Raw genomic sequence first — 24,411 nt, forward strand, 5'->3', positions numbered from 1 at the left:
TTTTTTTGATACAAGTTTTGCAAGACATTTAAGATAGAAAATGATATACAATTATCCAGATGGGAGAAACCTAAAAAATAATGGAAACAGTTCGAAACTGATGTGACTAGAATAATCAGCCCTTGATGAAATCCATTTTGCTGCTTTAAAATCCTTGATTAGTTGATCCATGGAAAATAGCCTAGGTACATTAATGATATCTGTTGTTATATACATTTGAGAGCCTGAGATATTCTTTGCCGACCTAAATCTCTGGTTGTGAATCAAATTGTACCATGGAAATGTAGCTTGTTAAATTTCTGGTTGTTGTCATGAAGTATGTAAATTTTTTCAACAATAAATCATAATCTTACCCTCCAGGAAAGCTATTCTGCCCAGATTCTACGTGGAACCTAGAGCTGATTAAAAACTGAAGTAGAAAGCTCAGAAATATTTAACAAGACATGGAACACTTATCAAAAGTCAGGTTAGACATCATTTGAGGGGGGTTCGTTGCAGTCGACAAAAATATTTCTATTGAGGTCAAAATTGAGTATTGTTGTGAAGTTATCTGGACATGAGTAGTCAACCTAGATGAACTTAAATTAGTCGTCAAATGTTTTTACAAGCCCCACAATTCCTCTGTAACAGCTGTAGGATCATCCAGGAAAGTATTCGCTCAGCAGCATGGAAGTAACATGATCATGCAATATTAATTGGAGGCAACTGTAATCTACTGACCATAGACTGGAAGTCTATGGATTCATTGCAGTTGGTATGGACTGACAGCCTTGCAAAGAAGTTCTGAAAGCTTTCTTCACAAAATGCCTTGATCAACTGGTGCAACAAACCACATGCAATGGAAATATTTTAGACCTTGTAACTACTAACAGGCTTAACATTGTCACTAATGTTGTGTAGAGGTGGTGAGGTTAGTAGTTGCTATGCTATCATAACCATGATGGTTACTAAAGTTAATGAATCAATTCAGAAAGCTAGGAGAGATTTCATGCTGGAAATAAGCAGTTGTTAGCATCCTGTTTTTACAGTTATAGGTATCATTTAGTTCCAGTACAGTGGACATAGAGGAATTGTGAGCAAAGTTGAAACTAACTTTAAATAACACTCTGGAGGAGTAGGTACTTAGTAAGTGGATTAAGTGTGGAAAAGATTCATGGGTAGTTTAAAATAAAATTTAGAAATTCTGATAAAATGAAGGTTGTTGTAGAACTGCTCCTACCCACAAATCAGTACAGATGTAGAAAAAAAAGCATCATTTATGTGAAACTCGGGTTGCACTTTTCTTACATGATATCCTTCAAACCGTAGATGAAGTGCAACAGCAGATTCCATGTTCTTGGCTTTCCAGAAAGCATTCGACACATTGCCATCCTGAAGACTGTAAACAGAAAAGTGTGATAGGACTGCACTTGTTATCCAGATACATAAACAATCTGTCAAATACGGTGAGCACCAATCTGCAATTGCTGATAACACTGTAGTGACATCATTGAGTGACTGTAGGATGGCCTGAGCTAACTGTCTATTTATTATGATGAATGGCTGCTTGCTCTAAATGTGAAAAAATCTGAATCACCTAAATGAGTAGAAAAATCAATCATGTGGGAATACAGTATTAGTGGTGTGCTGCCTGGCAGTCACATCAGTTAAATATCTAGGAAAGCAAATTTGACACACTCTGAGCCAAGACAGTGTCCTAGGAGGCTTCCCATCAACTTCAGATCAACTGAATGTGATGTACAAGACATCTGTGCGAATTTACTGTTCTGCTCCTCAAATCACTGTTGCACGGTCAAGGTCTTTCGATATGGACAGTTATCCTGCTGGAAGGTGTCATCGCCATTGGTGAAGACTTCGACCATGAAGGGACCTAGGTGGTCTGCAATATTATTTGTGTAGTGCACAGCTATCATGGTGCCTTCAGCTATTATCACAGGGTCCATGGAAACCCAGGTGAATGTCATTCATAACATAATATTGCCGCCACCAGCCTGCATCCATGGTATGGTGCACATTTCTAGCATTTGTTCCCCTGGATGACAGTGTATCCTAACCTGGTGTGATACCAAACATGTTTCACCCAACCACGTGACACACACCCATTGATCCACTGTCCAGTCTTGAGGACTGTCCTAATTCACAATGTTGGTTCAATATGGGACACACAGGGATCGTTGGATGTGGAACCACATGTGCAAAAAATGTGCTCTGAAACACTTGTGCCCACACCAGCACTGCCGTATCCTGTTGTCGGATTTGCCACAGAGCATAGCTTATCCTGTGTTACATAGTAGGCAAACCTCCGACATCCATTTTCGCATACTTGGGGTTTCATTGTCCTTCAACCAGTTTCTATAAATGCTCACAACTGTAGCATGGGAACTGCCGACCAGCTTCATTCTCTCTGAGATGCTCATTGCCAGACGTCGTGCCATAACAATATGCCCTTTGTCAAGGTTACTCGTGTCAGTGTTTCCCCCTTTGTGACCCTTATCGACAGTAGAATAATTCCCCAGTCATCTATGCTCAACATAAATACATTCCTTAGTCCATCACAAGCCCACAGTGCCAGCAGGTGGCTTTCAATGCCATGGCAGTGTATATACACTGAAAAGCCAAAATATTGGATGAATCGTGTTTCTTGTTGCATTAGGTCAATGGTTGTGTTCTGATACACCATCGTCAGGGGTAATGGCTGCCCAAATCACACACTTAATAATAGATGTCTGCTGCCACATACCTCCGGAAAAACTACCAAGGACTTGTGGAATCCATGCCATGTGGAATCGGCTGTAGTGTGTTCCCAACATGGTATTAAGCAGTGGTAATAGTGTTTTGGTTCATCATTGTATATGTCATCAGCACATCATTGGTTGAGTATTTAATATTACTGTTGTCATCTTTTGCATTATTGTTTATGCAAAATACGGTATAAGAACAATAACAACATTTCATTCTCAGCCTGTAGACATGATGACATTATATGTGTCAGATATAATTTTAAACTTATGACACAATTTTTTCAGTGCTCTCCGAAGCTGCGATAGTAGATTTTATGAATAAATAGATTTTGCAATCAAATGAGCAATGATTTTTTTTTAAGTTACTGTTCTCTTTGCACTTATATTCCCCCTTTACTAACACAGGAAATATTACAGTATCACTTATCAAAATCACTGCTTCATATTCTGGAACCAAATTTTCAATTACCATATGAAAAACTGGTTATCTTGACCACAATCTTTAGCCCTTTATAAGTGGTATCTCTAAGTCCCGTTACAAATGTTGAGGGCTTGTGGTGCGGACTGAGTAGGTATCATTCGGTGTCCAGAAATATGTAGTTTTCATGGTACGGAAAGAAATGTATAAAGTAATCTATGTATTCCACTTTCCCCACAACTTTTTTTTACAAGGGCGATAGTAAGTTACTGTGATTTTGGTGATTATATGTAACCAACACAGTTAATGTGTTAATTAATCCCAGTGCTAAGGGTAAAACAAAATATATTATATATACTCTTGTTGTCTCCATACACTACAACAACAACAACAACAACAGAAATTACCAGTTCATAATGTTACTATTAGATAAAGCAGACTCCTTAGAAATATATTGAGACCCAAAGCAAAATAGTTGTGTCCACCATCTTGTTGAACTAGGATTTTCACTAGATGTTTTTGGACATTGTCGCGAAGTGCAATAGGCACATTGAGGCGGTGGCTTTTATTATTATTAAGATGTGACCAGTCATTGTAAGAATGGTGAATGTACTATCAGACATTGTTCAGGCACAAAACGTTGTTTCCATTAGAAAAAAGTCACATATTCAGGAAGATCAGCAAATTGATTGACACTTGATGTATGACAGTGGATTCTCGATGTAGACAGATGTAATTTAATGTCATATATAAATGACAGACACAGACACAGGACCAGATACTTATTATTAGATCATCACTGAATGATCAATGGAGTTACATTTCTAGGCGTATCCATCCAGACTAATTTAAGGTGGAAGAACCATGTCAATCTACTGCAGGGAATGGTAGATACCAAACAGAGATTTATTAGAAATGTAATTTACTTGTGAAGAAGATTGCAGAAGACTCTTTTTCAGACCAATTTGAGAGTATTGTCCACCAATCTAGGATGTTGTACCATTTACTCAGCTTGAGAGCATCACAGGAATGCTCAACACACCCGAGGGGAAGATGCTACAGGAGAGAAGTTGAAACTTCCTGTCAGATTAAAACTGTGTGCTGGACCAGAACTTGAACTCTGAACTTTTTGCCTTTTGAGATCAAGTTGGTAGAGCATTTGCACATGAAAGACAAAGGTCCCAAGTTCGAGTCTGGCACACAGCTTTAATCTGCCACAAAGTTCCATATCAGTGCACACTCCACTACAGCGTAATAATTCATTCTGGAAACAATCCTCCAGGCGATGGCAAAGCCATAGCTCCACAATATACTTTCTTCCAGGAATGCTTGTCTCGCAAGTTTTGCAGGAGGACTTCTGTGAAGTTTGGAAGGTAGGAGATGGGATAGTGGTGGACATAAAGCTGAGAGGATGGGTTGTGAGTTGTGCTTGTGTAGCTAAGTCAGTAGAGCACTTGGCTGTGAAAGGCAAAGGTCCCTAGTTTGAGTCTTGGTCCAGCACACAGCTTTAACCTGCCAGGAAGTTTAAGACCAGCATACACTCTGCTGCAAAGTGATAATTCATTCTGGTGGAGAGAAGTTGTCTGTTGTGTATATCATGGAAAAACTAATTTAAAATTCAGTGTGTTTACATTTCAAAATGTGCCAAGTAATAAATCGCTCCTTTCCACATTTATTTTGCGTAATAATCATAATTGCAAAAATTAGGTACATCCAGGCATATGTACTGCCTTTCTTCCTGCCCATTGTCTGTGAGTGGAATAGAAAGTGTGTAAAATGATTGGTTCACCATGTCACTTGTACCACATTTTACAATGGCTTATATGATGTAGAATAGGATGTTCAATCAAGAAGAAGACTACTGTCGGCAGTTGGTTAATTAAGATGACAAGATTGGTAAGACAGTGGACGTAACACTGCACGAATTGGGCCCAAAACTCAGCCCAGACATTCTCCCTAAATACTTTGGATAATAGTAGCATACTAGTATGACCTTGTCCCATTCCTTTTCTTTTCCATGAAAGGTTGAGCTAGTGCTTTGTGTTGTTTGATAATACCACTTGTTAAATTTATGATTTTAAAATTTAGGCATGTTACCTAATCTATTAATTTAATATATGTTTTAGTATGTTACAGTTGTTGTTCTAAGTAAGCTGTAATAATCTTCACTATTATCCGTATAATGTCTTTAAAAGGTATTATTTACCACCTCTCTTTTTCAGATGGACCTGTAGTGATTTCTGCAGTCGGTATAGTCATTCTTAACGAGAACAGCAATTTACCAGTATTCAAGATCTGACAGGTACTTGTGAAGAAAGAATATTTAAAAACCAAGTTATGTCTGAGTTTGTATAAGATCAATCATTATATGTGACAATTCCTCACAGGTGTAACAAAATAGTGGGTTGATGTGATGAAGTGTCAAAGGGGCAGAGGAATCTTTAATAAATGTGTACTGTGTGGCTTACCTTTATATTTTTTTTAATTGTTCAGAGTTTTTGTTTCATGGGACTCCTCTAACAATGTCACATGATTATCCAACATGCCATTACATTATGGTACCTGTATTATTATAATTACATAAAGTAATGCTAATACTAATGTTAATAATAATGTGCTGCATAGAATTACTAAACACGTGGTTCTTGAAGATGGCAGCAGCCTTTCCAGTATTTGCAAGGGCAACCGTCTGGATGATTGACTAATCTGGCATTGTAATGTTAACCAACATAACCTTGCTGTGCCAGTACTGCAAACAGCTGAAAGCTAGGGGAAACTACAGCTGTGATTTTTCCCAAGGGCACACCGCACATTTGTATGGTTAAATAATGATGAAATTCTCTTGAGTGAAATATTCTGGAGATAAAATAGTCCTTCAGTAAGGTCTCTGGGCGTGGAATACTCGGGAAGATATCATCATTAGGGAAAACAAAACTGGCATCGTGTGGGCCAGAGTGTGGAATGCTAAATCCCTTAATCGGTTAAGGAAGTTAGAGAATTTTAAAAGGGAAAGAGGTATGCTGAAGTTAGATATAATGGAAATTAGTGAACTGTAGCAGCAGTAAGGACAGAATTTCTGGTCAGGCGACTAAAACATTATAAGCACAAATTCAAATAAGGGCAAGTCAGGAGTAGGTCTAATAATGAATAAGAATGTGGGTAAGCTACTATAATCATCATAGTTAATGCACTATTATAGCTGAGGTATAGATGTGAAGTTTATGATCCCATCCATTGATCAAATTTTTGTTAATTTTTGTTTGTTTTATAAAGTTTCCTCCTGCGTCAATAAAGTGCTGTTCAGATTTGACGTCATTCTGAGCAGTGGTTCTCTTTCTACTGCATTTTGAAACTGCAATTTTAACTATGGATACCCTGTAGATAGGCAGACTAAAGAAACCTTTGGAAAAAAAGAGAAGCAACTGTACAAGAATCAAGAGCTCAGATGGCAAGCTAGTACTAAGCAAAGAAGAGAAAGGTGAAAGGAATATCAGAGGGCCTTACAAGGGAAATCAACCTGACGACAAGACCTTTGAAAGGAAAGAGTAAGTGGATGAAGGTGAGACAGGAGATATGATGACATGGGAAAATTTGACAGAGCACTGAAGTATCCAAGTGAAACAAGGCCCCTAGAGTAGACAGCATTCCCTTAGAATTATTGCAATTCTTGGGAGATCCAGTCATGTCAAAAGTATTCCACTTGGTGTACAAGATACATGAGAGAGGCAAAATACCCCCAGACTTCAAGAAGAATGTAGTAATTCCAGTTCCAAATTATGCAAATGCTTATTAAACTGTCAGTTTATAGAAGAATGGAAAAACTGATAGAAGCTGACCTCAAGAAAGAATATTTTGGATTCTGGAGAAACATAAGAACATGTGAGGCAATACTGGACCAATTACTTATCTTAGAAGATACGTGAAAGAAAGGCAAACCTATGTTTATCATGTTTGTGGACTAAGAGAAGTCTTTTGACAATGTTGACTGGAATACACTCTTTGCAATTCTGAAGTTGTCAGAGATAAAACACAGGGAGCAAAGACTATTTACAGCTTGTACAGGAAACGGGCACAGTTAGGAGTCAAAGGATACGAAAGTGAAGGAATAGTTCAAAAGGGAGAGAGACAGGGTTACAGCCTATCCCTGATATTATTCAGTTCGTACACTGAGGAAGCAGTAAAGGAACCCAAAGCAAATTTTTGAGGAGGAATTTAAGGTCCAGGAGAGGAAATAAAAACTTTGAGATTTGCTGATGACATTGTAATTCTGTTATTCAGCAACGGACTTGGAAGAACACTTGTATGGAATGGGTAATATCTTGAAAAGAGATTATAAGATGATCATCAACGGAAAAAAAGCAAGGGTAATGAAATATAGTTTATCAAATCAGATATGCTGAAGTAATTAATTAGAAAATGAGAGACTAAACATACTAGTTGAGTTTCGCTATTTGGACAGTAATATAACTGATGATGACTGAAATAGGGAGGATATAAACTGTAGACTGGCTGTGCATTTTCAACTTCTCGCGGCGTAATGAATAATCCATTAAATTTCGGGCATGCAGCCGCGCAAATAAAATCTCTTCTACTGATATTTTGGCCGCGTATCGTCCGGCCATCTTCAGAGCGAGTCACAAGACTGACGACAAGCATATAAGGCCGCGCTTGGCACCTTGTCGTCAGTCTTGTGACTCGCTCTGAAGATGGCCGGACGATACGCGGCCGAAATATCAGTAGAAGAAATTTTATTTGCGCGGCTGCATGCCCGAAATTTAATGGATGTAGACTGGCTGTAGCAAGAAAATCATTTCTGAAAAAGAGGGTTTTAACACCAAATATAAATTGAAGTGTTAGGAAGTCATTGAAGGTATTAGTGTGGAGTGTAGCTTTGTATGGAAGTGAAACGTGGATGATAAGCATTCAGATAAGAAGAGAATAGAAGCTTTTGAAATGTGGTGCTATATGATAACATTAAAGATTTGCTCAGTAGATTGCATAATTAATGAGAGGGTTCTGAATAAAATTGGGGAGAAAAGAAATTTATGCAACATGTTGCCTAAAAGGAGGGCACAGTTGAAAAGATGCATTCTGAGGCATCAAAGAATTGTCAGTTAGATATTGGAAAGAAGTGTGAGGGGTAAAAATTGTAGATGAAGATCAAGATATAAATACAGTAAGCAGGTTCAAATGGGTGTAGGATGCAGTAGTTCAGAAATGAAGCAGCTTACACAGGACTGACTATCATGGAGAGCTGCATCAAACCATTTCACACCAGTCTTAGGAATGAAGGCAACAACAACAAAATTGCTAATACTAATGGACAAAGAATGTTGTATCAAATATTATCTTAAGCCTAACAATATTTTATGATGTAAAACTCATAGACAGAAAACAGGATTTCAGGTTAATGGATAAACATTGTGTGTCCCACATGACAATATGAATTACTTCCTCTGCATAAGCTAGTAATACGTGTTGTGGTGGACTCTTACTTTTGTTAGCATTTTCATTTTTCATTTATTTACTGGTTTATGCTACAAACTTCATTATTTTCAGTCAGTGTTGTATTTGTTTTTTATGTCGTTCATTATGTCTGTACAACTGGTGCACTGTTAATGACAATGTACTGTTCATAAGTGCAGTCCTGTAAGAACATGACAAAAGAAATTGTATCCTATCAGATTCATAACAATACCGCACTGCGCACACCCAAGCTGCAGTTTACCACATGACCACAGAAGTTCTTGAAATGTGGTAATTCGATCTACGCACAGTTTTGGAATGTGCATCACCAGACATACCCATCTGAATGAATGCAAACTGTGTGCATACACAGAACTGTGTACTAGTAAAAAGTGATTAAAATTGTGGAGAAATAGCACATCACTGCCCTGTATTGTCGGCCTTAAAAGGTCAACTGTAAGCCAAGCTCATTCAGTGAAAATCTATCAGATAAAGTAGAAATGCGAAAACAAGTTTAATTGTACCTCATCAACATCAGAGGGCACAAAGTCAGCTTGGGAGTTGCAAGATCACTCTGTAGTACTAAACCTCCATAGTTATTGCTCAGTAAAGCAACAAGCCCATAGAAAGTGGTGCAGGTGACATACTGTACAGCTGGTTCTTCCATCACATTTGAGACTGCAAAAGTTAAAGTAACCCTTTCCAGGATCAACTTAGTGAAGCAACACTTAGAATTCCTCTCTACCAGTTCTATGCTCCCCCACCACCGTGGGTCCAGGCTTTAGAATGGGCCTGAGGTATTCTATGTGTTGGTCCCATGTAGGGTTTGACCTCCATTTTTCAAAATTTTCCCAAAGAGTGAGCCAATTGGGGAAGGGCACCTTACATGGCGTGTTGTGTCCATTGTGCCTTGATATCTTTAGCCCACTTTCTCGTCATCGCACTGCAGTCCACCTCATTCTCCATCTCTTGGGCAAGGATACCTTCCTGGGTGCATTTTTCACCATGCACTATGATGTGTCGCTTTTTGCGCCGACGATGACCACGGACTTCTTTGCAACTCGTATCCAGCACGATAGCCGATCCGTTTTGGTGGGGCCGCCATGTACCATGTTGCTTGTAGCCCCCTGACAACACAGCCATCGCTCTGCTGATGCCTGTGCCGTTAACTCTCCACGTATGCCGAGGAGTAGATTCCTGTCACCTTGGGGCATCGGGACTCCCAGCAATGGCCATCCTGCCAGGTGGCCTTTGCTGGGGCTGGGTTACGTGCGTGGGGAGGGCCCCTGGTTGGAGTGGGTGGCATGAAGTCGGATGACGTGCGATGAAACGTACCATGTTATCACTTGCTGGTGATCAAACACCAGCAGTCTCTAAGCGTTCCAAGTCTCAGTACAATGCAAGGAAGTACAACCCTATATCGTTCCCCTCCCTGGCCACACCATGGGAGGAATGCCAAGCTAAGGATGGCAGCGAACCGTATTCACACCGGTACCTTGTATGTACAAGAACTGATGGGGACTCCTTTGTTTCGATGAAGCCACAGTTTTTTTGTAGAGTATTTAGAGGACAAGTTTGGGGAGGTGGAGGGCGTGTCCAAAATGCGATCTGGGTCAGTCTTGATAAAAAAAGCATCCTCTGCCCAGTCACGGACTTCTCACTCGTAACGAGTTTGGGAATGATTCTTTTACCATCACGCCTCATAAAGAGCTTAAATATAGTCCAGGGCATCATATTCACAGGGATCTTCTTTTGCATTCTGATGATGAGCTTTGCGCCAATTTAGAGCGGCAATGTGTTCATTTTGTGTGGCGCGTTCATCGGGGTCAGAGGGATAATCAGGTTGTCACCAGTGCCTTCATCTCGGCCTTCAAGGGTGACACCGTACCTGAGAGGTCAAGGTGTTGGTCTACTGCTGTGATGTCAAGCCATATATACATTCCCCAATGCGGTGCTTTAAGGGCTGGGGGCTTGAAGTTCAGCCATATGTCTTCCTGCTGTACTTCCAGTGTCACATGTCGAGATTGTGCACGTCCATCACATCCCAATAATCCATGTGCCCTGCCTCCCATCTGTGTCAACTGCAAAGAGCATCATTCACGTTGCTCACCATATTTCAGGATTTTACAAAAGGAGAGGAAAATCGTGGAATACAAGACCCTGAACTGACTGACCTACACTGAGGCTAAGAGAAAATATGAGCGCCTACATCCTGTGGCTATGACCACCTCATACGCCGCCGCTACGAGAACAGTTGTAGCCCCATCAGTTCCGTGAATTCCAGTCGACTCTGAGAGCCAGAAGACTACACCTACCCCCTTGATGGTGGGGGGGCACTTCCCTCCCTGTTGCTCCCACATCACCTACCTCGGGAGCACTGCCCCTCCCCCCCCCCCCCCCTCCCCACCCCCCAACCATCGGGGACACCAGTCCCCACTTCTCAGCCAAAGAAATGTAAGACTTCTTCGGCTCCTCTCACCACGAAGGGGTCCCTTGGGTCACTCCCTTCTCAGGTTTCTGCCAGTGGCTAAAGTGCCCAAAAGCAGCTGGCCGTAGGGCTTCACGATCGTCCTCAGTCCCGGAGTAGCAAATTTTTAATGACCTTTAGGCTTCCCTTTGAATTTATTATGTTCAAAATTGCTTTTAACAATTAATATTGAATAAAGAAAGTGTCTTAGTTTCATGTCTAAATGTTGGTGGATCCCCATTGTTTAGAATCATTGAGTGGGATTCACTCTCATAGCTTACCCGTAGTTCCTCACACTACTGGCGTACTTCAGTACCATACAGCATGGCCAGTCTCACTGCCTGTGTTCCAGAAGTAGGAACTGCTTCTTACTCACCACTATAGTGCTGCTCAAGATAGCAAATGATTCCTGTTAACTGCGGCTTCCTAGTAGAATGTTAAAATTACCAAATAAAATGTCATCCAAAATAAGAGAACTGCCACAGAATGCATATGAATAGTGTGTAATGACTGGTCTTCAGGAATGATGTTTCAGCTCATACTGCAGTGATTTGTGTATGGAACGGGGAAGTAGAAAATAAGGCTGTTCCAACACTGCCCCATGCAGGCATGGGCTCATGTGACAGTCCACCAGCCAATCCATGAGAAAATATCGGTTCTATACAAAATTGTGTTGAATATGAATGCCTATTACTCAACCATCTTTTCACTTTGCTGATGCAAGTTGCAGCCCTCTATTGCTAGAGGCCTCCAAATTGTAGTGCGTAACATGGTGGTGTATAACTTAACTTTGTCAGTGTATGAGAAACAGCATGCTGCAATTGAGATAGACAAGGCACACCCTCTCCTACACCATGACAATGCCAGACCACACACGAGCGCTGTGACATATCTGCAACAATCCGACAGCTGGAGTCTATTGTCATTGATCATCGTCCATACTCTCCCGACTCAACACCATTCATTTTTCATCTGTTTCCAAAACTTAAACAATGCCTTTGAAGACTTCACTTTCATTGTGATGAAGCGATGTAAGCAGAGGTTAGGTTGTGGTTCAGTCAACAAAGTCAAACGTTCTACAGTGATGGTATCAACAAACTGGTCTTTTGTTGGGAGAAATGTGTTCTTCGCCAGGGTGACCTTGTTGAGGAATAAATATGTAGATGTGAAGAATAAAGATGTAGAATGTTTTGTGTAAAAAGCTTTAAGAGTTTTTACATAAAAAATTTGGAGGCGTTACTTTTTGTCGCACCCTCATACGATATACACCAGGTGTCCCTACCGCACATGTTCTGCACACATGCGAGACACTTGGCCATTCTTGTCATTGTTGAGGTACTATTTCGCAGGCTGTGACCTGACTTTCTTGTCTCCTGTGTGTCAGCTGTTTGTTGACCACTGCTAATAGGCACCCAGCTCCACGTGGGTGAGAACTTGAGCTAGAACAACCTGGCATAACTGAACCAGTACTAACTCACACGTTGTGGCCATAGCTGGACCTACCATTACTCCTTCAGGCAGCTGTACATGCCTTATTTTAGCAGTGCAATGAGCAGACACATATGGAAGATAATATCCAAGCATTCTGAAAGATCTGTAGATACTAATGCTTTCGTGGCCTGCATATTGTCCTCCAATCACGTCTGGAATGTGGTTAATTGTTAATTTATTGATTACAGTCCTTGAGCAGCAACTATTGATATTTGTTAGACTTGAATATGTAGTACATGGAGTGGAGCATTCCTGGAATGCACACAAGCCTCCTCTGACTCTTAAGTCATAAGGTATATAGGCTCAGATTGCAGCATGTGTGGGCTTCATACAATATTGAACTACCAGATTCAAAAATCATTTAAACTTCTGTAAACCTTATTTCTGTTCTGCAATGCACCTAATCAGTGCTATAAAGTTGATTTCAGCCTGACATTTCTTCATTGGTGTTGTGATTTTCACCAGTTTTTAGCATTATAAAGCAAACGGATGAGTGGTAACATTTGTTGTTGTCACTGTTCAGATTAAAATTATGTTTTGCAGTATAGAAATCATCTGCTTAAATATGATTCTGTTTAAAATTAGTTGTAAATAATGCAGAATAATAGAGTGGCAGTTGTTCACGATCTGTCTACTGCAGCAATTGGAGATACTTAATCTAGGATTAAGCATGTGTCACATTGAGTATGATCTGTAAGTTGACTTGCACAATGGCTCTGAAGCAGGTGATGTCAGCTGCTAAGCTGTTTGCTTGCAGGAGGCTTCATATGTTTTTGGGTGATAACTCTGAATGCTATTTTCCTTGTGAGATTCTTTGAATACTCCTTGCATAGGCTAATCAGGAATCCTGTCAGAATCTGACATTACTACCAGTAAGCATGCCACATGTTAAATAACTCCCAGCAGCTACAACTAAAATATATGTGTTTAATCTCTGACAAGAGAGTGCTGTGTGTATCTTGAGGCCAGATACCTCACTAAGTACATCTTCTATCCTATTAGGAGAAAGACATGTCTTATAGTCATTGTAAAGGTATTTAGAATATCAAACTGTAGCAAAATATGGTACTCATTAATATGACACATCAAACTGAAGAAATAAGTCTCTTTTTAAGTGTTAACCTCAGTTCTCCATGAAGCATACAGTGACCACATACCGTCCAGTATTTTTCTCTTTATTTATATTTTCATTCTTTTTCCTCAGATCACTTGCCTCTGCTGTGTATCACTCAGTGCCAAACTAGCTAGTAACTTCAATATCTTGTGAACATCTGCACTGGAAAAAGACACTTTGCTACCAAAGTGCTTGCTGCAGATCTTATCTAGGGTAACAGCTGCTTATCTAGGGTAACACTGCCTGCTAACCCATTCATGTGCACCATCCAGAAAACTTACAGCGAAACTTGTTCTGTGTGACAGAGGCTTTAGGCAATCTGGTATTAGTGACATGCTGAATAAATAAAATTCTGTCCATGCCATGAACAACTCGGTCAGCATGATTCCTGGAGATACATTAAATTTTGTCATTGGTATTGTTTGCTGTTACAGGACAGTATTCACTTTTTACAGGAATTCTTTCTCCAGTGGTTTTATATGTAGGCACTCTGAAAATGTAGATTTAAAAAACTGTACAGTATTTGCCTTGGACGTGCTGAACATTGGAGGCTGTAGAGTATCCAAATGTGGTATATTCTAAGTTTCTTAGAGTGACACCTATTTCACTGAGAGAACTTGAGCAGATAACAAATACAGTTTACATAGTAATGGAAGATTGTGGGTGGAGTGCAGACAGTGATGATGGGTGTGTGTGTGTGTGTGTGTGTGTGTGTGTGTGTGTGTGTGAGACAGAGAGAGAGAGAGAGAGAGAGAGAGAGAGAGAGAGAGACAGACAGTAACCCAAGATACAGAGGAAGTGCTGAACAGTAAATAAGCATGTAAACAAGACATCTCTCTCTCTCTCTCTCTCTCTCTCTCTCTCTCTCTCTCTCTTTCTTTTGCATGCAGGTGTGTATATGTAATGCTCTTTTTAAATTTTGATCACTGGGTTCTATTTTTGTACTGTGGGATTGTTGTGTGATGAAGGGGTCAAATTCAAAACCCAACTTACTGTTGTACACTGTGTTCCTCTCTGTTGTTCAGTGCTTACTCTGCACAGAAAGGTGTTAGAGTGGTCATAGATGAAGTAGCACTTTAAACACCCAGATAGTGGTATGATGGATGCCAAGTCCACCACTTTTGCAACTGATGTTGTTTGGTTGTTAGATGGTGAATGGAAATATTCCCAGACTGTAGATGAATTCCCCTGCTTTGTTGATACTGGACTTCTATTAGATGACTGCCAGAAGTATAAAACACTGCATGTGCTAGACTATAGTGAAATTGTGAAGGGAATCTTTATGTTTGATCACTTGTCTTCAAAGGAGAGAAAGTACTTAAGCATTGCTGCTGATCCTGGTGAAATTCCTTTCACACTTCAAACTAACTGTCCATAGTTATACTTATAATTTTTTTTTTTTACTTTGGCTTATGTTTTCTCTTAATGTAAAGTGCATTTTACTTTTAGAAGTGGAAATAGGAAACTTGTTTCAGTTCATTTAAATGCCACATTTACATTTATATGCTAAACTGTTTGCTTACTTTGATCATTTCCCAATTCTGTTCAGGCTGTGACATTTACATTTGTTATGAACTCTGTTACAGTGACAGTAGTATATGTAAGACCTACCTTAGTGGATTAGTTTTGTTATCTATAAGTTTTTAATAGTCTGTATTACATTTCTCATCACTGTAGCTCTAGTCAATAAAGTCTGACCAGCAGAAAATGTTTACTTCTATCTCTTTCCATGAAAGTACCTAAGGTAATTTAGAGTTTCATGTTGTAGTATTTTTTTAGTCACCAACCATTATGAAGGCAACAGCTATTGTCATGTTTATATATCATGTAACAGTAAAGCACAATTATCTATTGCTTTGGAGCAGTTTTGCAAATGTTTTCTTTCACCTGTGGATATCACAAAACCATAAGAAAATACTCATTCTTGGCATTCTGGAGCTACGCATTGTGTAAATTAGATATTTTCAGTGAGAAAATTGCCTTCAGTTTGATTCTGAAGGTGCTGCTTTGTTAAAAACTCGTTTGAACATTTTTTTATGCTATTCGAGCCACTACTATTTTCATTTTTATTTCTCATTTATTACTCTTCACTTTAATAGTGTAAGGAGTAAAGCTAACTGCTCATCACATAATAGAGTTGCTGAGTTGTCAGAAGGTGCATTAACAAGACTGACAGTTTTACTACCTTTAGGACAAATCCTTTTTTGAGCTAGAGCATGCTGGTGCATCTGCAAACGTGCTACAGCTGCAACTAGACTAGAGTGAGGGTTTGTGTCAGGTGGAGCAGGCGAGAGAAGAAAGGAGGCAGGGAGCAGGAGAGAGGTTTTGGAAATGGTGACTGCATGCTGGGCAGGAGAGACAGCCGGTGCGCGAGATACGAATGCAACGAGGTCACCGACGCTGATGAATTTGTGCAGCATACAATGACCAGCAAATGGGGGAGTGGATTGGGAGGAGGAGACAGAATAGAGGAAGGGAGACTGTGGGGAAGATGGTGTGGGTGCTGGATTCAATGAAGTTTGGATCCTAGGGCAAGTTGATGTGGAACAGGAGGCTCACAGGGCTCAAGGCCAGGAGTATTAAATTATCAAATGGCATATTGCAAGGACAACTGTGATCCAGAGAAGCTGTTGTTCAGGGAAAGGATCCAGATGGCAAGGGTTATGGAGCAGCTGTGGAAATTGAGCATGTATTCTTTTGCTTACTCAGTCTGCATAATATCCTAGTGCATCCTTAGGCCGTTCCCACTTCCAACCCCTTGCCCAAATGCGAGACTGGTCTGATACATTCTCCCAGCATATTCTGCTGCAGTCCTATCACAGGATTATCCATCCCATCAGAGGCAGGGCCACTATTGAAAGAATTCGTGTCATATAGAAGCTCTTCTGTAATTTATGCACTGTATTTTATGTGGATGTGACCACCAACCAGCTGTTCACTCGAATGAGTGGCTACCACCAAATTTTGGCTAAGAGCAGAGTCGACCATCCAATGTGATGGCACAAAGTACTGAGCACAACATGTTTCATTTCAGTAGCTGGTTTGCAACCCTTGCCATTTTTGTGTGTGTGTGTGTGTGTGTGTGTGTGTGTGTGTGTGTGTGTGTGTGTGTGTGTGTGTGTGTGTGTCAAATATTGAAAACAAAAGTGTGCTAGGCAAATACAACATTCTGAAAAGTTCACCCAAGAGAAAGTGAACAGAAGTATTGCTGGTGCACAGTGCCAGTTGCCATCCATGCACTTGTGCATTATTGACACAGCAACAGTTACTTCCTTCATTTTTGATAAAAGAAAATATGCTCCCCTGTACTATATTATTACCACAGAGACCAAGCTACATATTTTACAGTGTGTACGCTAAGTTAAAAAAGGATTTTTTCAAAAGCTAGCAAAGTTCTCTGTCTTGTGTATGTGCTTTGTGATGACTTAACACTTCTACTATTCAGTTATTGTTACCATTACTCTTTAGATTGTTCATATTCCATCAGGACTTCCATTATCGTATTTACTCTTCACATTATTAATTTGCGTGTATAGGATTCACTGTATACACAAGAAAGTGAAGCAATTATGAACATTGTGGTTGATTGGAACACCACAGTTTGTTGCAAGGTTGGCAGTAGTACCATTTACAAGAGTAAGGTCATCAACATGAACTAGCAGTTCACATTGAAAGCATGTTTATTTAGGACATACAAAAGTACAGACAGAGCTGAAATTGCCTGACTCACCTGGCAGTGTTCTGCTGATGCATATCAAGAATGTTCTTGCAAACTACAGTATTTGGTAAATAAGTAAGTCCCAGAACATTGCAGAAGTCAGAAATGTTTAATTATGATTAAATGCAGGAGGTGGGACTGAAACTGGTGACCCACATGGCACAAGCCAGTGATTTTTAACCAGTACACAACAGCATACAAGACACAGCATGTGGCATCATTGTGCCTCCTCACAAAACACTGACCCACTATTTTGGAGTGGACAATAGCTTCCTGGATGAGTAGATTGTCGGTGATCATTTGTATTGCATTGCTGGTCAATCCGAATGTTCTGATTGTACTGTCATGTCCCCATGGTCACTGTGACATTCAAATGAAGTTACTTCCATTGAGGTGTTTTAAGAATCACAGTTCTTATCAGGATCCGAGGTCTGTATGAGTGCCAGTTTAGTTCATTTCTAGTGATGAGCTGTTTGGTGTAATCATTCTCAGCAAAGTATCAAGTGTTCTCTCAACCTCTTACCTGTGGATCAAGCAAAATGATGAGAAACCCTTAGTGTCTAGTTGCTGTGTTGTATGTGAATTTTACTACAGGCTGTATAACATGCCAGTCTTCCAGTTTGACATCAGCACACATTCAGAGCATATGTGCCAACATCGTATTAAAAGTTCCCGTGAGGCCAATCAGCTACAAGTGTCAGGCAGTTATCATACTTTGGATGATATTGCATTATGAAATTACTTCTGACACCACTTAAGATTGAAACACTTTATCACAATCAGAAATTGTAACATGGGTTGCTCCATGCTTAAAAGTTACATTTTCTACAGGTAATCTGGTGAAATGGAGAAACTGCAGGAGTGGTTTTAACAAATGACCTGGGATAACTAAGCACAACCGTCTATCAATGGCACTCTTCAGAGTGGCTTACACAATGTCTGATAGATCAGTAGAGACCTGGCCAATACCTGCTTCGTATTCTATCGAGGTTCATCACGAACATAAGATGATCTAATGTCAGTGTCATGAAACTACTGCTGAACTAAGTAGATGGGAGTTATCCTTGCAACACATCCTTCATACCCATAATCGTCCTGGCCTCAGTGTCCTTCATCCCCTGAATCCATAACCTGTACACCACCATTTCCTCTTCCTCTGTTCCGTCACCCCCTCCCAATCCACTCTACTACATGTCCATGTCCATTTTTCTAACATCTACATTTCTGATGTGGTCTAATCTTGAGACCACAGCACTTCATCACCAGTAATCCATTTCCATGGATAGCAGTTGATCGTATTCTCTCTCCTTTATTTTCCAAACCTCTGAGCCATATGTAGATTAGCTATTGAGCTTTTCCTCATTGTTCTCAAACCACTGCAGGGCTGTGCCATCGAAGTAAAAGTAGACATTTGCAGTACAAATAAAAAAAAAAAATCAAATGATTGTGTGGCATTCTTAGCCAGGAGGCCCTGTCTGGGGTTGTTCAGCCTCCTGGTGCAAGTCTTTCTATTTGACACCACTTATTATTGTGTGTCTTTGCGATGAAGATGAGACAGAACGATTTGGACAACACAAACACCCAGAAATGGTTAGAACAATGCAAGCACCCAGTCCCTGAGTGAAAAAAAAATAATAATCATTGTCACCTGGTCAGGAATTGAAACTGGGACCCAGAGACATAGAGGCGGCAATGATAATCCATGAAGATAACACTAGAAAATTGAGTGTGAAGTATATACAAGGGGAAGTGCAAATCGTGTCATTCCACCTGTTGTATGTAGTGACATGGTCCAGTCCATACAGCCATTTTGTTAGATCCCAGCCAACATCTCCTAAAAACAGTGCTGGATGCAGGATGTGTGTCTGAGCCACCAGAGCTTTTGTATCCTCTGGTACCTTGACGGTATAAACCTTAGGAGGACTGTACTGTTTGTATTCTCATTGTCATCTGCAAAGGCAAACATAGCTTTGTGCAAGTTAGGATGATGCCAGATTGCAAGATTTCCGCTGTCTCCATCAAACTGTCAAATAGAACCTGGAACTGAGCACCAGTTATGAGAGCAGGGTCATCAAAAAGAAGTAACACTTAACAATGAAACTATGTTTATTGAGTACACACAAATGCACAGATAGAACAGAACTCCCTACATCAGCAGGTAGTTAGTTGGTAAAATTTTCCGTTGATCATTTGAATGATTCTTCTATCGAAATGATGTGTAACAAATCAGTTTCTTGATTAGTGTTAACATTAATGAAATAGTGCCCCAAATTTATACGTACATAGATACATATTATGTTCTTGAAAATTACAAGATTTGATAAATAACGAAGGCACAGAACCTTACACAAATCAGAAATTGTATGTCATAAATAACTGCAGGAGGCTGTGAATCGAACTAGTGACTTGCATGTCACCAGCTGGCATTTATAACCGCTACACCATGACGTATGATTTTTTATTTTTTTCTGTTACCCATTGCTTCCTTGACCTCTGTCAATTGTTTCTTAATTTGAAACATGACAAATCTCCCACCTACAGTTGTACCACAACTGATAAAGTTCTAAAGTTCTAGAGTCCTCATACCAGCCTTTGTGTTGATGACAACTTTGTTCATACTAGTCTTTAGGCAAGTGACAGCTTTAATTTTACATTACTCTGAATGTGAATATTTCATTTATCTGTCAGCACTACTGCCATGCCCCTATTCTACTGAGTCACAGCATTACTGTAGTTAATTGCTAAAATAAAGATAACAGTAGAAAAATGAGTATGAAGTATATACAGCTGTCTGAGAATCGAATATCTGGAAAGAGATATGAACACATGTTACTTTAAAAGATATATACACCCCATGATACAGCATGTGAATGAGTTAAACAAATAGATTTCATTTTTCCACACCTGTGGTTAATAAATATCAGTGAATCAGTTAATGAGAGGAACATTGTGTCAAGAAATATTTTGTAAAAATAAAAGAAAATGACAGAAACTGTCACAACTAACCATTCTAAGCATGTCTCTTTTGTTCTTATAAAAATATATAAGGTATTGCTTATAAGTAAGAAGCTAGTCAGCAAAGGGGAAAACATGTTTGAGGTTCAGATAGATTTGTGCTATCAAAATACATATTTTGCAGGAGGTGGAAGCATGGAGTACTTAAGTTTCAAATTCATTATGCAACAAATCTGAATTTATCATTTTTATCTCATTTTCAGGTTGCTGGAAACTTCCGTCCTACATATTTCATTACTGTGGATAAAGCAGTCACAACATGGAAGTAATCATTTTTCAGTTTGTTTGTTTGGTAGTTCTTTTTGTCATTATGACTGTAAGTGGGTCAATACCTATAGTCATTATATGGAGGCGCAAGAATGCTCAGTTAAGTGACATCGCTGGCACATTAATATCTGTAAGCAACTGTGTTGCTGGTGGTGTTTTTATGGGGATGTGTTTTTTAGGACTATTTCCGTTTGTCAAGGAAAAGTTTAGAGATGTTATGGAAAAAATGAAGCTGTCAACCACTTTCCCAATAGCAGAGTTTGTCATTGGCATTGGCTTTTTCCTTATTCTAACATCAGAACAAATTTTGATCTCTAAAAAGAAATTAAACTCAGCTTCTGTTAAGAATTCAGCTCACACATTTGTTGCTAGTGATGATGATAAACATGAAGATGAATCTCATCTTGGACTTCTGGAAGCAGAGGCCAATGAAAAACAAACTGACCATGAGTTGCAAAATGATGATAATACGGAGCTTCAGCTAAGTGTAAGTGGTCATTCACATCTGGACACAATACTTTTGACAGACAACACTTCTAATCAGCGTAGTTTTATGTTGTTACTCGCTGTTAGCATACACTCACTGTTTGAAGGGATTACATTAGGCTTACAAACTGACATGGTGAAACTCTTGCATTTGTTCCTTGCAGTTTTAATTCATGAAGTACTCGTCGTACTCGCACTGGGTGTTAACATAGCAAAACGTAATCTGGGCGTAACAAAAAGCTTTAGGTATATTCTGATGGCCACTGGAAGTATACCTGTTGGAATGATTGTAGGACTCCTTATTGGAACAGCACCAGGCTTATTTGGCAGTGTACTTTCAGCCTGTCTGCAAGGCATTGCAGCAGGAATTTTTATACATGTAACATTTATGGAAATTATGCCAGAAGAGTTTGTGAGGAATAAGTATCAACTGTGGAAAGTATTATTTTTTTTCATTGGATTCATGTTAATGGCAGTAGTGAGTTTCTTTTTAGATAGTTACAAATAAAGATCCATGTTCATTTCGGATATTGAAGAAGAGGAATAATTTTCCGTATATTTGTCATATTTTGACAGTCTGCTTTCAGTGTGACTTATTACACTTTGATTTGAAGAAGACTGAGGAAATAGTTCCTTGTTGTTAATACGTTGAAAAACAGTATTTATTATATATTTTGTAATTGTAAAGTAAAAGCAAATAAACCAAAATGCAAGATAAAGTTAAAAATCTGTGTGAATTCAGAATTTCCCAACATAAACTACTGATGCAAAGCTCTTGGATTTTCAGCTGGGTGAGTGTTGAAATAATTCAATGTTTCGATTAGTGTCATATTCACCTTGTTTTGGTGAAGTCACTTTGCCAGAAAATGATGAATATAACACTCACTGAAATGCAATGCGGTCTCAACACTGCCACCTGATAGCTGTTCATCAAAGTAAATAATAGTTCTTTTAAAGATGCAGCTAATTTTTTGGAACATGGCCTTTATATGAAAGTAGTGACTTCCAGCACTAATAACTATTCGTTTTCGGTGTTTTAGAAATGCATGTTAAAATTAGAAAGTTTGCACGAACAATTTGAGTTGTATGCATTGTATTATTGTCAGAACAATTTTGTGAGTTATTTCTCTTATGCAGTCTGGATGTAACAGAGCACTTACATTTTTGTACAATAGTAATAGTGTACAGAATATGCATGGTGATTTGGGGAGACAGATTCATACTTTATGTTGGTGTTATTAAGAAAAGTACAGAAAAAATTGAAGAGAGATAGAAAGGTGGGCAAGAAATTATTTGCAAGAGGCACTATTTCTGTACTGCCAATAGAAACTCTAAAACTAGAAAATAATGTTCCTAGATTTTTAAACCATATGGTCCTCCTTCATGGAGGAAAGAGGGATTAATTGAGGAACATGAGGATAGCTGGGCATGTCATTCATACACTTGGCTGAGATGCTTGGACAACATGGTTGCAGAGTAACAGCGATTGATATAAAAAATTGCTGCTGTTAGTGGCGTCACTTCTACCAAGTTGTGGCAGGAGACTGTCAGACCTTGGTAGAAATGACGTCACCAGCAGTGGACCAGGGATATGTTCACCCTGAAGATGGCCCCTGCGATGGGCTGAAACTAGTTGGCACTAAATAAATAAAAAAATGTGATTAAGACTGTTTTCTTAATACTAACTTGGCTGAGATGCACTCACATGTAAGAATGGTAGGGGTGGGGGGGGAGGTGGGGGAGAGGAGCAAAAATAAAACGTGGATTAAAAAGGAATAGGAATGAAAAGTGGAATTAATCGAAAGAAAACTGAAGAAGTGTGAGTGCAGGAGGGGGGGGGGGGGGGGGGGGAGCGGGGAGAGAGAGAGAGAGAGAGAGAGAGAGAGAGAGAGAGAGAGAGAGAGAGAGAGAATAAGTCCTTACCTCCCATGCTTGAGGAAACTAGTGCTGGGTGGGAAGATCCAAATAGCCCATATGGTATAACAGGCACTCGGGTCTCTTGATTTATGCTGTAGGGCGTGCTCAGAAACTGGGTAATGGACAGTTCTTTTGTGTGCATTCGTGTATTCAGTAAATTTTGTCATGATCATTCCTATATGGAAAGCCGTTCAATGAATACAAAAAAAGAGCCAGAGTGAAGAGCAGAATATAATTCAAAAAGAGCAATTGCTAAATGAGAATGTAAAAAGGCACACACAGCAAGTTGGGGCAGATATACAGGGTGAGTCACCTAACATTACTGCTGGATATATTTTGTAAACCACATAAAATACTGACGAATCGATTCCACAGACTGAACATGAGGAGAGGGGCTAGTGTAATTGGTTAATACAAAACATAAAAAAATGCACGGAAGTATGTTTTTTAACACAAACCTACGTTTTTTTAAATGGAACCCTGTTAGTTTTGTTAGCACATCTGAACATATAAACAAATACGTAATCAGTGCCATTTGTTGCATTGTAAAATGTTAATTACGTCCGGAGATATTGTAACCTAAAGTTGACGCTTGAGTACCACTCCTCCGCTGTTCGATCGTGTGTATCAGAGAGCACCAAATTAGGTAGGGATCCAAAGGGAATGGTGATGGACCTTAGGTACAGAAGAGACTGGAACAGCACATTACGTCCACATGCTAACACCTTTTTATTGGTCTTTTTCACTGACGCACATATACATTACCATGAGGGGTGAGGTACACATACACACGTGGTTTCCGTTTTCAATTACGGAGTGGAATAGAGTGTCTCCCGACATGTCAGGCCAATAGATGTTCAATGTGGTTTCCATCATTTTCTGCACACAATTGCAGTCTCTGGCCTAGGGAATGTCGTACACGACGCAGTACATCTGGTGTAATGTCGCCGCAGGCTGCCACAATACGTTGTTTCATATCCTCTGGGGTTGTAGGCACATAACGGTACACACGGTACACAATGGCCACCATATTGAACATCTATTGGCCTGACATGTCAGGACACACTCTATTCCACTGCGTAATTGAAAACGGAAACCACGTGTGTACGTGTACCTCACCCCTCATGGTAATGTACATGTGCGTCAGTGAGAAAGACCAATAAAAAGGTGTTAGCATGTGGATGTAATGTGCTGTTCCAGTCTCTTCTGTACCTAAGGTCCATCACCATTCCCTTTGGATCCGTACGTAATTCGGTACTCTCCGATACACACGATCGAACAGCGGAGGAGTGGTACTCAAGCGTCAACTTT

At 39.7% G+C, this 24,411-nt stretch overlaps 1 protein-coding gene across 2 annotated transcripts in view; it reads left to right on the forward strand.

Moving 5' to 3' along the window:
* The window catches only part of LOC124721643 (zinc transporter ZIP3-like), a 36,180-nt gene extending 14,332 nt beyond the window's left edge, over positions 1-21,848 (forward strand). For both annotated transcript variants that reach the window (XM_047246705.1, XM_047246706.1), the window contains exons 2-3: positions 5,382-5,461; positions 20,634-21,848. In XM_047246705.1, coding sequence (XP_047102661.1) covers positions 20,690-21,691 — 1,002 coding nt within the window. In that variant the 5' untranslated portion in view covers positions 5,382-5,461; positions 20,634-20,689 and the 3' untranslated portion in view covers positions 21,692-21,848. The remainder of the gene's footprint in view (positions 1-5,381; positions 5,462-20,633) is intronic.
* Positions 21,849-24,411: the final 2,563 nt, after the last annotated feature.

Source organism: Schistocerca piceifrons, chromosome X (assembly GCF_021461385.2).
Source record: "Schistocerca piceifrons isolate TAMUIC-IGC-003096 chromosome X, iqSchPice1.1, whole genome shotgun sequence".
Lineage (NCBI taxonomy): Eukaryota > Metazoa > Arthropoda > Insecta > Orthoptera > Acrididae > Schistocerca > Schistocerca piceifrons.